Source organism: Platichthys flesus, chromosome 20 (genome assembly GCF_949316205.1).
Source record: "Platichthys flesus chromosome 20, fPlaFle2.1, whole genome shotgun sequence".
Taxonomy (NCBI): domain Eukaryota; kingdom Metazoa; phylum Chordata; class Actinopteri; order Pleuronectiformes; family Pleuronectidae; genus Platichthys; species Platichthys flesus.
Genome location: NC_084964.1, coordinates 8,368,470 through 8,383,781, shown reverse-complemented (window position 1 = coordinate 8,383,781; position 15,312 = coordinate 8,368,470). Strand labels below are relative to the sequence as shown.

General features: G+C 43.4%; 1 protein-coding gene across 2 annotated transcripts; it reads right to left on the bottom strand.

Moving 5' to 3' along the window:
- Positions 1-1,954: 1,954 nt before the first annotated feature.
- tmem184ba (transmembrane protein 184ba) lies at positions 1,955-14,133 on the bottom strand. Of its 2 annotated transcripts, none has more exons than XM_062414375.1 (9): positions 13,841-14,133; positions 11,025-11,258; positions 9,766-9,931; positions 6,899-6,989; positions 6,553-6,720; positions 6,058-6,227; positions 5,777-5,971; positions 5,523-5,549; positions 1,955-4,819 (listed from the first exon to the last, which is right to left on the bottom strand). In XM_062414375.1, the coding sequence occupies exons 2-9, from the start codon at positions 11,232-11,234 to the stop codon at positions 4,590-4,592; spliced, it is 1,257 nt and encodes a 418-aa protein (XP_062270359.1). In that variant the 5' UTR covers positions 11,235-11,258; positions 13,841-14,133; the 3' UTR covers positions 1,955-4,589. The 2 variants fall into 2 exon arrangements, with proteins under 2 accessions (XP_062270359.1, XP_062270360.1); XM_062414376.1 differs by lacking the exon at positions 13,841-14,133 and adding an exon at positions 13,709-13,731.
- Positions 14,134-15,312: the final 1,179 nt, after the last annotated feature.

The window sequence follows — 15,312 nt, the reverse complement described above, 5'->3', positions numbered from 1 at the left end:
GCGTGATGTGTTGCACAATTTGTGACTCCTGATCAGAAGATACAACTCAAGGTTAGAGTGTAAATAAAGGCTTTGGATCGAGGATGAATTGTAGCTAAAGAGTAAACAACTGAGTTAATAGCTTAATGGCAAAGACAAATTAATTCTTCCTATCTTTTTTTAGCGAAATAAATCAGACGGTAAAGTCCTTATCTCAACATTGACCATACATGTCCTGCATGAATCTGCTGACTCAGGTACACGAGGGTTCATGTTTACTTGAGCCTCGGCTGCCAAATCCCTGACGCTCTCCTGTGAGTGTCAGGGTTATTTCAGCTGTGTTGCATGGTTGTGTGTGTGCGCAGCATAAATCAGGAAAGTAAACACATGTAATTCAAGGCAACAGGTCGAATCTTTTCCTTGTTATATGACCTTAGTGGTTTCTAAAACATATCCTCTTGTTATCCAGCTCATTGTATTTTCTAGAGAGCTGATATTTAGTTTCACGGCCTTAAAATGCTGATTCACTGGTTTAGAGCACTGCAACTTCAGAGCACTCGTTCGTAACGGCAGATGAAGATAAGACTGAGGCCAGCAGAATTAACATACCTGATTGTGGCGGCAAGGGGCTTATGGGAAATGTGCAAGTCCTACAAATACCACTGAACAGATTAAATACCTCAGCCAAGGATGCAGGATTAAATAGATTTTAGTGAAATGTGTGTGTAAGGGTGGGTGTGGGCCAAGAGAGGACCCTATTAACTGACTGAATAAAGGAGGCGGAGGCGGAATTTCTTTCTCATTGTAAGAATGAGCGTTTTTAAACTTTTTGGTGAATTTCACAAGAAATAATCAGGCAAACTGAGGGGACTGATCTATGAGTGACTATCGTGTACGATCTGGAGCAGCTTGATTGAGTTTAAGGGGGATGTTGGTCTCTGGTGTAATTATAAAAAGCCACATGTGAAATTAGGAAAATAATATGGCAGTCTAGGTTAGTTTGAAATGGGGCATGGGGACAGAACAGACAGCAGAGGATACAATCATCATCCCTCAATGTGATTTTCAAGGTAACATCACAGAAAATCTTAATGAGCACTCTAGTGCTACACTGTCAGAAAGTCAAGGGACCTAAAACATTCAAACTTAAGTGGTGTAAGATTTAGGCAGAAATTTTATACAAAATTCTCCTAGTGAAGTTTTCACTGGTGTGTAATCATCTACATTTTGTATGAATTTTTGTTTTCTTTTCTCAAGAATGAGCCATTAGTATTTATATCAGGAGCGGGTCCTCTCTACAGTAGCCCAGACAGGACAAACTAAAAACAATTTGGGGATTTTATTACAAATGATGGCTACTGTTAGGTTCTCCTTCATGCTTTTGAGGGGGGACGAGATGAAGGGTATTCACCTGCAGCAGGCAACTTCACCACTAGATGTCACTAAATCATACACACTGAACCTTTAATCTAACAAACAATGCAGCAGAAACAGCAATAGAACTATTAACCTCCGGTATGAGTTGAACACTAAAACGCAGAATCCTACATTTCCCATAATGCAACTCGATCATTACATTAGACCTTTCCTGCCTATGCTTTGTAAAGCATATCTTACAAGAAGACAGGGTACAGCTTTTCATCAGGGTCCTCATGTGAAAAACTGTGGCTCTTTGATCTATTTAGTGATATTCAATGGATGGTTTTTATATAAACAAATTTGAGTGTTGTCAACCAATCAACATTCACCCATTTAAACTACACAACTATTCATTCTCTATCCGTGCAACCACCAGGGGCATTTTGGTGGTCAGCATATTCAAAATACAAACTGGAGGAGCCAGAATCAAACTACCAACGATCAGGTTGGGTGGACGACCCTCTGGAGCCACAGTCACCAGTTTGTGAACAGTGGGCTCAAAGGATGTGAATCAGACACTGAAACTATAACAAAAAACAAGGGGTTACTTTATATACCAGACTAAATATCATTTATTATTTCTTCCAATATTCATCCATTAGACATGACATAGTAACATCATGAGCAGCTTTTATATTTACAAAGAACTAGAAACCAAAATTCAACAAATTGCTCAAATAAAAACACAGTTCTGAAATAAAAATACAAAACTTGGACTTTGTTTCTCCCGTTTTTCAACATGCTGCACTAACAAGTGTATTTACAACAAAGATCGAGTGCGTGTTCTCAGCGATGCTCATGTGTTCGTCTGGTGAGAGCGAGTATGGCGTTCAAAGTGTCTGTATTGCCTTTAGCAGCTGCAGTGCAACATACACAACTTGCATCTAATTGGTTTGTATCATTATTTCTACCATGATAGGAAAGAGCAGAGGAAAATATTTGTGTCAAAACATAAAGAAGCACATAAATAAATCTGTATCTTTAATGTTCAACGTTTTAACTCCCAAAAGGGCGTAATAAAAGCAGTAACCTCCAAAAAAAGCACTGAGCAATGCTTAAAACATTGGGCTCTGGCTCACTCACACAAACGTGGCACCGCTCTGATTTAAAACTAATATTATGTCAAATAGAAGTAGAAATAAAAAAGGACCAATGCCCACTGTCTGAGACCTGAGCCTCAGCTGAAAACACACACACAGTAATGATCAGAAATGAAAGTAAAAGACTGGCCATCAGACAAAGCTTTTCTTTCTTCTGCTGTACATGAACTAAGCTTAGAGTTTCGATAAGAGTGGCTGTGTTCCTGTCTACTCCACACAGCCCCCTGGTGTTCATACAGAGCTACAGCCGAGCAGTGAAAGTAGTGACAGTAAACACGTCGGCAGACTTGCTATGACTCATTCAGATGAGTCAAGACCTCAAATTATGAGTTAAAAAATAACCCACTCTGACTTCGGTGAAATTAAATGAAAAAAAAGAAAAGAGGACTGAAAGTAAAAGCAGCAGAAAAAAAGAGACACAAGTTCATGCATATTTTTAACTGTTATATTGACTGTGTGACATCAGATTTGCCCGTTTGTGTGTCTTTCTAGCTTTTGAATATATCCACTCTCCTCAATAAGAACAATATAATGTGCAAAAAAATAATTGTGAAGCTAAAGGGCAAAAACAACATAAAATACTGAAGCTTTCCTGGCAAACTAAGAGGTCACCACAGTGGGAGGGTCAGGACAAACACAGAACACTCACTTCATGTGGACAGATTAGAGAAATTCTTACATACCCAGTCAGAAGTATCAGGTTGACATGTTGGGGGATTTTTTTTAAAACTTCCAACTCAATAACTCAAACATACGAAAGCCCCTGGTGACATTTGGGGCAAAACAATGACTTATACTTTTACCCAAATATCCCAGAGGGGACTCTGTGTATGAGCGTTATTAGTGTCTGTTTAAACATGTCTAGCTATTTAGTAAATTTGAAGATATCAAAAAGGAAGTTTTATCTTTTGCATCTTGTTGCTCTCCAGGGGATGTTAAAGATTCTGGTGATGTCAACACTGGCCAGTAAAGTCTCAATCTCAAATGGTTGAGCACGTTTAACTGTGGGACCTCGTTACCACAGCTCAATCCCCTCTTGCACTAAATGTGAAGGACGGTGAAATATCCAGTTCCTATAATGTTGTTCCTCTATGGAGAACAAGCAGCTGAAGCTAGCGTTACCCTACAATCCTCCTGTTTCCCCCTTGATCCTGTTAACCTACATGGTGACCTGCAGAGGTCGACTGTCTGAGGGAACCAGCTCAAGCTTTAATCCCTGCCGTTCAAATAACGTCTCAATTACGCCCCTGCTGCTGCTGCTGCTGCCCTTCACTCTTGCTGCCCACTGGAGCAGATGCACTGTTTAATCTATAATCTGCTCTGCCTCACTCTTATCTGTTCCAATATCAATATCAAAATTGATCCATGTTTCCGACCAAGTTTCCCTCTAAATCCGATCCCTCACTGCAGTGAAGGACGTCCCTTAAAATCCCCCAAAAAAAACACACAATCACATTTCATTAATTGTATATCATACGTAACGTTAATGCCACAACAATGGCCACAGCTTCTGTTTGAAGCACATAAATATAAATTTGCAAAGCAACTTATTTATCATGTTCATGTCAATTAATATCTAAATATTCTTTGAGTTTATCAAAGTAAAAGTTCTAAACTTTTATAACTTTAATATTTTCCATTTCCCTTTTAAAAAAATCCTCAACAATTCAAGTATTTTCATGACTGAAGTAAAACCAGAAAACCTCTTTGAACACATCTGACAGAAGGAAAACGAGACGGAGCTGAAATGTGCAGTTAAACTTCTCCAAGCTTCTGTTTTGAGGTCAAATATATAAGTGTGAATCAAAATCAACCCTGTGTATTTTGTGGCCGGTGGTTTTAACACAAAATCAGCTCAGAGAATTCCAACCAAATCAAATGCTCGGGAGGTGTGGCTACGGAAATGTGTACGCAACAATGTCCTTAAGTTCATTAGCAGTTCCCAAAAACAAGTAAAAACAAAACACATGACTCCATCAATCACACACTACAGAGGACCTGCTGCACAGGAGGACCCAGTACCATCCGCCATTAAAACCTCAGTCTGAATGAGATTCAGCTGCGATACGACCACGGCCTGCTTGTGCCGTTTTAAAACTCGTCATCAGAGCTGAGCAGGAGCGTCTTCTCCGTGTCGCCGCGGGCGCTGACGGCGCTCTGCGTGCGGGAGACGGCCGGCGGCGCCCCCTGCTCCAGCGTCGACTGCTGGGTGTACTGCTGGTAGGCCGGCGAGAAGTTGTGGATGGCGTCTTGGACCATGTCGCCCGGGTTCATGGTCTCCTTCAGGCTGCTGGAGATGCTCTTCATCGGGGCGCGGCGGCCTGCGGGAGGAAGACAACTCCAGAGAGTTAGAGGGAGGAAAATGACAGAGTGTGAAAAGGGTTAAAGGGAGAGGGAAGAGAAGGATGGTGAGAGGAAGAAACTTACAGGATGGGGAGAGATGAAGGGGTGATTTAGAAGAGGGGAAATCATTAAGCATGGGTATATTTATGGTGGAATCAAATTGAGAAGCGGGGAAGAACGGCGGAGGATGAAGGAAGGGAATGTGTGAAAGAAAGTAGAAAAGGAATCACGAAGGGCAGAGGGAAAAAGTGGGAGTGTGAGGAGGAATGATTTATTGGAGGGACAAAAGGCTGGCCGACGAGAAGAGGGGACAACAAATAGAGAGAGAAGAGGAATGGGGCATCAGGGATTTAGAGGGAGACAAAAGGAGAGCGTAGGGGGAAAGAGAAATTATGGGAAAAGGAAGAATTAAAAGAGGGAGAGAGGAATCTGATGTAAACAAGAGGAGGGAGAGAGGGAAAAGGGGCTCACAGTGATGTAGAGGGATTTAAGACAGAAAGGAATGAGACTGGTTTGTCAGAAATAAAAAAGACAAAATGGAAAGAAATAACAGTTATAGGTAAAAAGTAAAAACACAAAAAAAAAAACACACAACCGAGAGGAACATAAGCAGCTAAAAAAAAGTAGCATGGATAAAAACAGTAGAGGTTGAGGAGTAAAGGTCATCAGTATTTAACGTACCAAACTCTCCGTATTTCAGAACAGGTCCTTCAAGGTGCAGCAGAGAGAGACAGGAGAGAAATGAAGATTCATGTGTACAAACAGGGGGAAGAAACTCCACCCATTTGTGGGAGTGAGGTAAAAAAAAAAAGAAGAGAAGAATGAAGAGAAACTGAATAAAGGAGTTGTTTTGTATTTTAAAAAGGAGGGAGGTGAAGAAGAAAATCCACACAGGGTGTCGGAGATCACACTTCCCGTCCCAGGCGTCTTCTCACCTTGTGAATCCAGGCTCTTGTCCATGTACACCTTGTAGGTGAAGGCGTGTCGCAGGGCCAGCGCTGCGAAGAACATCTCGATGCAGATGATGAAGTTCTGGTAACCGGCGGCGACCGTGCCCTCGCCGAGGGACAGCTCCAGCGAGTTGAACTGAGGGATGGCGCCGGACTTCTCCAGGATGGCCAGCAGCATGCCTGGCCACGGAGGGATCAAGAGGATGCCGGTGAGCTCACAAGCGCTTCGTGGCGTGTTCGCATTGTTCACGGTGGTTTTCACCTACCCTGCCAGAAGGAGAGGAAGATGACCGACTTGACCATGAGGAACTTGAGCATGGGGCTGTACGGGCTCAGCAGCTCCTTCGTGGAGAAGTAGAAGAGGAACAGGGCGTACAGAGACAGGCTGACGGAGATGTTGTAGACGATGCTGACGTACAAGTAACCACTGGCAACACTGTGGAAACAGAAGAGGTTGGAGAGAGGGGTGTTCATGGTTTTAACGAGGTTTTGGTAATTGAGTTTTATTATCCGTAGTTATAGGTCAGGCTAAAATCCTATATGTCCCATTAGAGATTAAAGTCTTAAACTGAACTGATTATGGGAGGAGGTGATGATCAGTCCGGGACATTTAATTAATGAAATGATTAAAAGGAGTAATCCATCAGGTTTTTTTTTGGTGGTAAGTAGGGGCAAACTTCTCTCTTCTCAACTCCATTACTGTAAATTTAGCTGAAACTAAATCGAGGACCTTCTTCCTGCCGCTTGGCTGCAGAACTCACTCGAAGTCTCCGTCCTTGTATTTGCCGTAGGCCTGCAGGACGACGGTGACCGCGGCCATGAGCGGTTTGACCACGCAGAACTGCAGAGTGGCCTGCTTGCAGAAACGCAGGAAGCCGATGGAGTAGGCCTTCCCCCTCAGACAGCAGGTGCCGTACATACAGCTGGACCTGACGGGACAAAGCTCAGATTATTACGACTGCACAGGCGGAAATAACACAAAGTCATCTGTCATGTCTGTAGGGAATTAACAGTGTTGCAGCACCAGGATAGAAAATGGACAGATGCATTATAACAGTTCTTGTTGAGAAGGGTTTTTGAAATGGTATCCTCCAGCAGGAGACTTACTCGATGGGTTTCCCTCGGATCTCAGCCATGATGGCGCTCTCTCCTCCGAGGTACTCGTAGCACAGACTCAGGAAGTTGTATATCACAAAGGCTACAGCAAAACAAGGAGAGAGGGGATTGTTTGTTATAATCTCTACACAGGCGTCATTTCTATTTGCCATGTTTCCCCTCGAACAAGTCAGGGTATTATCTGGATTGCTGTGGCAGTACATGTTACTGTTTCCCACCATGAGACAGAAGACGTGACAGACTCAGGGCGCATTCGGCTGCCAAGGCCAAACATTCCCCTTAAATTAAAACAAGACTTGTAGCTAAGGTTTCTCAGCTACACAATGGTAATAGCTGAAACATTGTTACGACACAACTGTTGAAAAAGCCTACACCCTTTATTAAACTAAGTTTAAATCCACTGGATACAGATTTTCATTCGGATCCAGAGGGAGTTGCACACACTCAGCCAAACCAATCCATAAATAGTCAGATTTTCATCAAGATTCCTGACTAATACAACATCCTTCCACCAAGTTTTGTGGTAATCCCCTTACATAGTTTTTGCGCAATGCGGCTAAATAAAAAACAAACGTAACAACTGAAAATGTAATGTAAATATTAAGTTTAAGTCTGTGATTTCAAAAGGTTATTCTGTGATCATTTTTAAATTGACTTTCTATTAATTGCTCTTTACAAAGGGGGCGAAACTGTTATTTTCACTGGTAAAAAAAAAATGTATACAACAAAAGATGTGTTCAGTGTCATCTCTCCATAATGGGAATACTCTTCTGATCAATGTTAATTGTAGTCTTTATTATTTGCAGAGATACAGTGGAAAATGTGTTTTTTTAGACCATCCTTTTGTTCACCTTGACCATGACCTTTGACCAATCTGCTCTAAAAGGTAATCTGAGATAAACTCATAAATAATATTCATACCAAGCTGGGAGAACATTTTACTATGATTTGTGGAGTTATATTGAACAAACTCATGCACAGACACAGACACAGACACCTTTCCTCATGTGACTGACGGTCTCTTGTGGTCAGGGGATTATCTCCCCTCTGTGCTACTTCAGTGAGAGGCTGATGACGACGAGACACTCATGAAAAAGCAAACCAGGTTAATCCTGTTAACCCCAGTGGAGCTGACTCTTCCTCTATTTGTGTGTGGGCGTCCATGTTGACACACACGCTCCCAGGGAGGATGTGCTTGTGTGTGACTGTGCATGTGAGGTAAAATAAAGTGATTGTGATCTGGCGGTTTTGAAAATGGGATATACAATATGTTGGGCCTGTGTGTGAAGATTATGTTTTTGTGGTGTTGTGAGACAGACACACATACAGACACACAGAAGCATGTCTCCTACTTGACGTCAGACACTTGCCACACAAGACAGTTCAGTGACTAAACACAGCAGCTCCTGCACTGATCTGAGCGACGAGAGCTGGTCTGAGTACAGCCCTCTGTGTCTAAGCTGTTTACCATCTTGCTCCCTAATCTCCTCCCCGAGGACCCCCGTCAGCACTGTTTGTTGCCACGGTGATACAGTAGGCTTACATACAATGAGGAGGGTAACTTTGCAGCAAGTTTTGTTGAGAGAAACTCATTATCTGATGAAGCCATTTCAGTGGACGAGGGAGATTTGTGAGTGCAGTTGCCATGCAACAGGTCGGCCATCCTTCCTGAGGGACAGGATCGAGGCAGGGCTCAGGGGAGGGGAGGGCAACAGGAGCAGGAGGAGAGGAGGAGGAGACAAAGGGCAAGAAGGGATAAAAAGGGAGTGAACAGAGGATGGTGCCAAGTGAGGACAACAAGAAAAAGAAAAAAGAGAAGGAGAGGCATCGGTGTGAGGGAGCGAGATGACGACCACTAACACTCACAACGTTTCCAACCACAAGCACAATCATGCGTTGAGTGCCCCCCCCACACACACACACACACACACAGACAGACACACTCAACATCCGAATGCATTTGACATCATCAGTTCGCCGACGTGGGAAGTGTCACAACGTGGTGACTATTTCTATCCTAAACGTCACAATTCACTGAGGACAGAGAGAGAGAGAGAGAGAGAGAGAAAAAGAAAAAGAGAGAGAGGGGAGCGGAGGCAGCTGCCTGTCACAACCTTCTACTTCAAATTTAGAGAGCGGAACCAGGCAGCTTTTCTTATTATGTCTCTATCATCCATCGACACAAATAAACAGCATCAATATTCCAACTGGAGCCACGGTGAGCAGTAAAACAATGATCTATGTTGACATCCCAACTGCTCGATTCCACACACACTAACTCAGATAATTGAAAACTAATATCGGTCTTTCTATACAAACGGTTTGTATGGACTTTTATCCTGTCCTGTGATTGAGAGAAATCCGTCAATCTTACTTACATATCATCGAATGGGTAAATACAAAATCACAGTACGACACAAAAACGAGCGAGAGGACAAATAAACATTCACAGTGAGAAAGTGCCTGGAATCATTTTTTGGATGAACGGACGCGTCGTTCATCTCCGATCTAATCTGATCAAAATGGGTTTCAGCAGGTCAGCTGGAAAAGTTCCCCACAATGAGGTGGATTTGAACTGGTAACCTCTATCAGAGCAAATGCTATTAAACGTCTGTTAACCCACACATCCTGGTGTATCACAAGACGTCAGCATTAGAGCCAAGATGGACCACTGGTGGAAATACAAGCTACTAAACAGGGCAGTATTGGTGACATTTACAAACAGAGGATTCCTTTAGGACACGAGAACAACTCCTGCTTTAGGCAAGAGTTGTTCTTGTGCACTCTACTGTCAAAGCAGGTCCAAGATTTGTTTTCCCCGTTGTCTGCATTATTGTACATCAAAAGCACCACCTTACCCTCGTAGCAGTCCCTGACGGTGTCAAAGTACACGTAGTACTGGTCGTTGGTGAAGAAGAGGAGGCTGAGCCAGGAGTCAAAGGCATAGATGGGGACGATGAAGAGGATCCTCACGATGTGGCGCTGCTCCTTGGGCGAGCTGTAAAAGCGTAGATGCATGTAGATCTGGAACGGACAGAGGAGATGTCTTAAACTTTGAAAGATTGTATACATATCGTTTTTGTTGTTGCGTTAAATGGAATATTAAAAAAAAATCGTTCTTATTGCTGCTATAATTGTCAGTGTGATCTGAAAGAGGTACACGATGCAGGTAAATCACTAATCAGAGCCAGAAGGAGTGTCTGAGCAGGCGTCAATCACTGCATCACTCACATGTCTGCATCACAGGTAGTTACCGGCAGCAGCTCACAAGTCACAGTGAGGAAACAGTCGGGCTAACGATAGCTTGTTTTTTATTATTCGCAAAGTTACTGTTTTTCTGGCTGCTGTGGTTACTATCCTGTCTGCACTGCACGGGCCCCGCGGTGCAGGGAGGGGCTATGGAGACGGCAGTGGAGTTCAGTGGAAAGGCGAGGAGGGGATAGGAAGTTGTATTTGTATTCTCACGCTCTCCTCCCCTCCCTGCAGCTTTAAGTGTGAAACTACACACTTAAAGTGGCAAATATTATGTATAAATAATCATTTAAAAACCTCAACACGAGAGCAGCAGAGTCTACAGGTTCAGCTGGAACAGATTAATCCAAAACTCCACAAAAGGGACTTGAAGGTTACAAGTCAAACAGTTTTTTTCATTATGCAGATACACTTGGAGATAATCATTAAACAGTTACACATCACTTATGTCTCCTTACTGTCGGTGACACTGACGTTAAGGATTCATAAATCGCATGACCTCCCTGGAATGTTTGCAGAAACACTACTTTTGTTTTTCCAACCAGATTAAGTACAAGCTCTTCATCCACCTGGATCAAGTTTCCCCTTCCTGTGTGTTCACGCTCGGTTTCACAAACACCTGCTGAAGGATGTTGCCATGCAACCCCCTGCCCTTCTCTGGTGCTGAGCAGATGTATCAGGATCACGTTGCCTGTGCATTAAGCGACGCACACGTGCACGCACACACAAGCACCTGCTACAACCCGTTTACGAGCAACCTCTTCAAGAAACCACGTCAAACCTCATCATTTGGATTAATACAACTTTTTGCACGCTTAAAGATGGACGATCTGAACCCCTCCCCCTCCTGTTTGCAATTCGTTACCTGGTGACAGGTGAGGATGAGCGCCGTCCACACGAAGAAGCCCGACACAGCCTGAGCTGCAGGAGTCATGAGGAAGATGGGCTGCTCTGGGGTTAGGATCGGGGCTTCAGGGAGCCATGAAATGTTGGGGCCCATCGGGGCCGGCGTGGGCGGGGGGCCAGGCACTGCGGCCATCGGAGAGTCTTCTCCCAGCCTCTCAGACAGCAGCATGTCTCGCCTTCACAGCCTCAACATCTGGAAGACACAGGACAGAACAGATCACAGATCAGCCAAGGGACCCTCGGTGCGTGCATGCGTACCTATGTCTTTTCAAACAGTAAAAACACTGTGACACATCCACCAAGTATGAACATCCATTTCCAGCGGTAATGATCAACCGGGACTATAGATCCCACTGTCTACGCTGTCAATGCCATGTGTCATCTGAGATAGGAAGCCAGATAGAGGATAAACAAAGACACATAGTAAGTCAACATTTCACTTCGAGTCAAGAATGTGAGCCGATAGTTGTACAATAGCATTAGTGTTACTCTATATGGAACAAAAAACTGTTTGTCTCCCAGAATGCTATTTGACTACTGCCAGCTAATATACCCTCCCCCTTGTTTTTACTTCGCTGTTTTAAGTGGAGCGTGTGAGATGGAAGTAAACAAAAAGCTGCAGTGCATTCTGGTCTTTGGAGGCTGCAGTGATTCCTCCTGGTAGGATGGTTAAATCTACCAGGGGCAAACTAAATCTACTAAATCTTGGGGCAAAATCTAAATGAGTTTTTCCATAACCGATGACATCACTTAAAATCAAACCTAATGGAGTGTTGTCAATGGGGCCCTGTAATGAATGACACAAATAGTTATTACAATAGAATTTTCATCTATAGCCAAATAACTGAAGTCAAGTATTTGGCGGTGGGGGTGGTGTGGCCAAGGGGGTAGAGCGGGCGTTCTCCAACATGAAGGTTGCCGGTTCAAACCCCACTCTTCCCCATCTGCATTCCGCAGTGTCCTTGGCAAGATACTGAACCACTAAGCGGCCCCTCATAAATGTTGAGTGTACTAAATATGTAAGTCGCTTTGGACAAAAGCGTCAGCTAAATGACAACTAATGTAATCTAATGTAAAGTATATATTGATATAGCCCAGCGGTGTTTAACACATAATGATCTATATAAAATCTGTAATATGTTATTTTCTGCTCATAAGAGTTAACAAGCACAACCTTTACTCTGGAGCCAAATAAATGTAAATAATTATCATTGTTGATTTCATTTTTGTCGATAGTGCCCAGACCTAGTCTTCATTGAATAAAAATTTTCTGCGACGTGGTGCATTTTCCCACCTCGCCTTTTCAGATCTGACCAGTGAGTCACACAGGAACCAGCAGCCTACACTGTGACCAAATTCACATGGCGATGAACCAGACGCGTCACATAAAGCTGCTGTATCCCCGGCTTCTGAAGTGACCGGACTGGAAGTGGCCGGAAGACACGTTGCATAAGCAGCAGCATGTCAGAGTCGATATGATGACACGCTCATGTTCCTCAGGGTGCGTTTGTTCTCGTACACTGACAGACAGTTGTCTCAATTAAGTGAGGGGGGGGGGGGGGGGGTAGCAAAACACAGGCAGAGATTACAACAATAAAAGAGGGGGTACAAGTGCAAAAAATGGCCAGTGACCAACAGTGACACCTATTATGTCTCATAGGCAGAGTGGCGATAGAAAGTCACATTGGACACAGAACAAATAGTTCAGACAATGACGGGCGTACACACACACACACACACACACACACACACACACACACACACACACACACACACACACACACACACACACACACACACACACACACACACACACACACACACACACACACACACACACACACACACACACACTTTCAGTAATTGAATTTGGTGGTTTGGATGAATGGATGAGGTTGTTTTCATGTTTATGTGTGGGGGGTCAAGGTATTACTCATGTTGTGGGGACCTAAATCTGTTTACGGTCACATTATGGGGACCTGTCTTCCTTATAGGGGCCAAAGGCAGATCCACATAATGTAAACCATTAGATTTTCAGGTAGAGATGTGTTTTAGGTTTAGGTTTGGGTTAGGCAAGCAGTAACTAAGGTTAGAGAAAGTCACCAGGAAATCGATGTAATTTCATGGGAGGTCATGGAGACAAAATGTGTGTGTGTGTGAGCAGGTCATCTGTACTGGTTTGCCAGCAATCAGCAAATCCACATGTGAACATGGAGAAGTGAAGGCATCAGCACACACACACAAACACAATACCGGTGACATGATGCTGTGTTGGAGCGAAAGGACATCTGTGTGTTTGAAAGGCAAAAGGGGTCACACACCCACACACAACACACAACACACACACAGGGAGAGAGAGGAATAATACATCAGAGGGGCAGGGGGCAGTAATAAAGCAGAGCACCAGATGGGAAGGGGTGATGGGTTCAGGGTGGGTTGATCATCATAATAAGTCATTACGAGGTTCACAGACACTCTGGATTATCAGACAGCAACAACAACTGGATTAGTTCAGCGGAAAAACACACAAACACCGTGTAAAGTGTGTTTTTACTCCGTTAACAGTGATTTCGTTTGAGTTCAGGCTGCGGGAGACTCGTTCGGAAGTGACTGTGAAACCCACAACACAGAGAAGAGACTCACCGTTCAGCTCCCAGATGATCGTGTGTCTGCGCTTCACGGAGGAACACAACACTTGTGAGTCTTGTGAGTCGTGTGAGTGTGTGTCGGTGTGAATTCGAAGTGTCCCTGTGGTGTGTCGAAGGCCCAACTCACCTGGTTAATAAGCCGCTGCTTCGAAATCCTCCACGGGACAAACTCGCGACCATAAATAACCCACAAACGGCCCGTAACTCTCGTTCACCGTTGCTCCCCGGACATCCAGGTTGATCCTTCCCTTCGACCCCTGCGTCTACAACCCACACCGGCCCCCGCTGAAAGTTTGTGTCTCGTGTTAAACTCTGAGGTGTCATTAAAAGTCTGCTTTTCTGTCCGTTAACTTCATGAGCGGTCGGAGTTTCTGCAGTTACAGACGCGGAGCCCGTCAGTCCTCTGCGCTCCTACATGGGATTAATTGCAGCTCACACTAGCCCCGCCTCCTCTGAGAGGATGAGCCGCCTCAGCCAATCACACGCCGGTTTACGCACACCACTGTGAGCATGCGCGGGTCAATCATTGGTCAAGCAACAAGAGTGCATTCATGTGCTCTCGGAATAATCGGAAAAATGGATACCGACTGGAACAACAATTTTGTTTTTTTGTTTTTCTAGAGTTGTTCCAAATTACGTCAGGAACAGAAAACACAATGGACAACACAGGAGACTTGAATACTAGGAAAATTGTACATTCATTCAATTGTATTTATTTTCGAACATGTAAATTAAAAAAAGAGAAATTAAACAAAGAAGTGAAAGAAATAAGCAGAAAAATGCTTATTTACAAATAGTAATGAGGGGGAAAAATCTAACACTTTGTACAAACTTCTTAATTGAGTAGAAACAGATTTAATCTCATCCCTTCTGCAGCTTCTTATATATCTATGCATACATTGTGATTTTAAAAGATACTGAAAATGAATCTTAGCTAAATAAGACTTTAGACAGATATAAGAAAAACCATTCATTTTATTTAAGGGACTTTATTTAAAACATCTCTATAATAATCCAAAAAGTGGAGTTTTTTTTATTGTTTATAAAACAGTGAGTTAGGGATAAAATTAAGTTGCTGAAGTGCTAAACCTTATTTTACAATCATATCTAAATAGGAGAGTGTCAAGTGAAGCTGTCAAATGTTTCCCTTTAGTAGGTGGAAACTTAAGTCCAACTCTCAGAAGCACCTAACATCATAACTGATGACACCTGATCCTTTTTCATTGCTCTTCAGAGCACATGATCATCTGGGACGTTGCTGGGTAAAGGTTAACACTGCTCTTATACAGAGTTATGGGTTAGGTTGTTTACAACCCCCTCTTACTGATGTAGTGACTCTGTGGTGTTTACTCATAAGTGGCTTTCTGAACATCAAGTGCTAAATGTTGAGGACGTGTTAAAGGCATAAACGGGAATAGAAAAAAATAAATATATAATGTCGAAGCCAACTTACCATGGATGCTAGACAAAAAAAGTAAAACCCGGTCATGTAATTATACACTTTACAATAAATCTGAGCCAGGCAGGTGGGGGGTTACCTCAGTGCTATCTGCATATATCAGCTATAGTCTGTGGTGGGACTGCAGTGGGAGATGCACA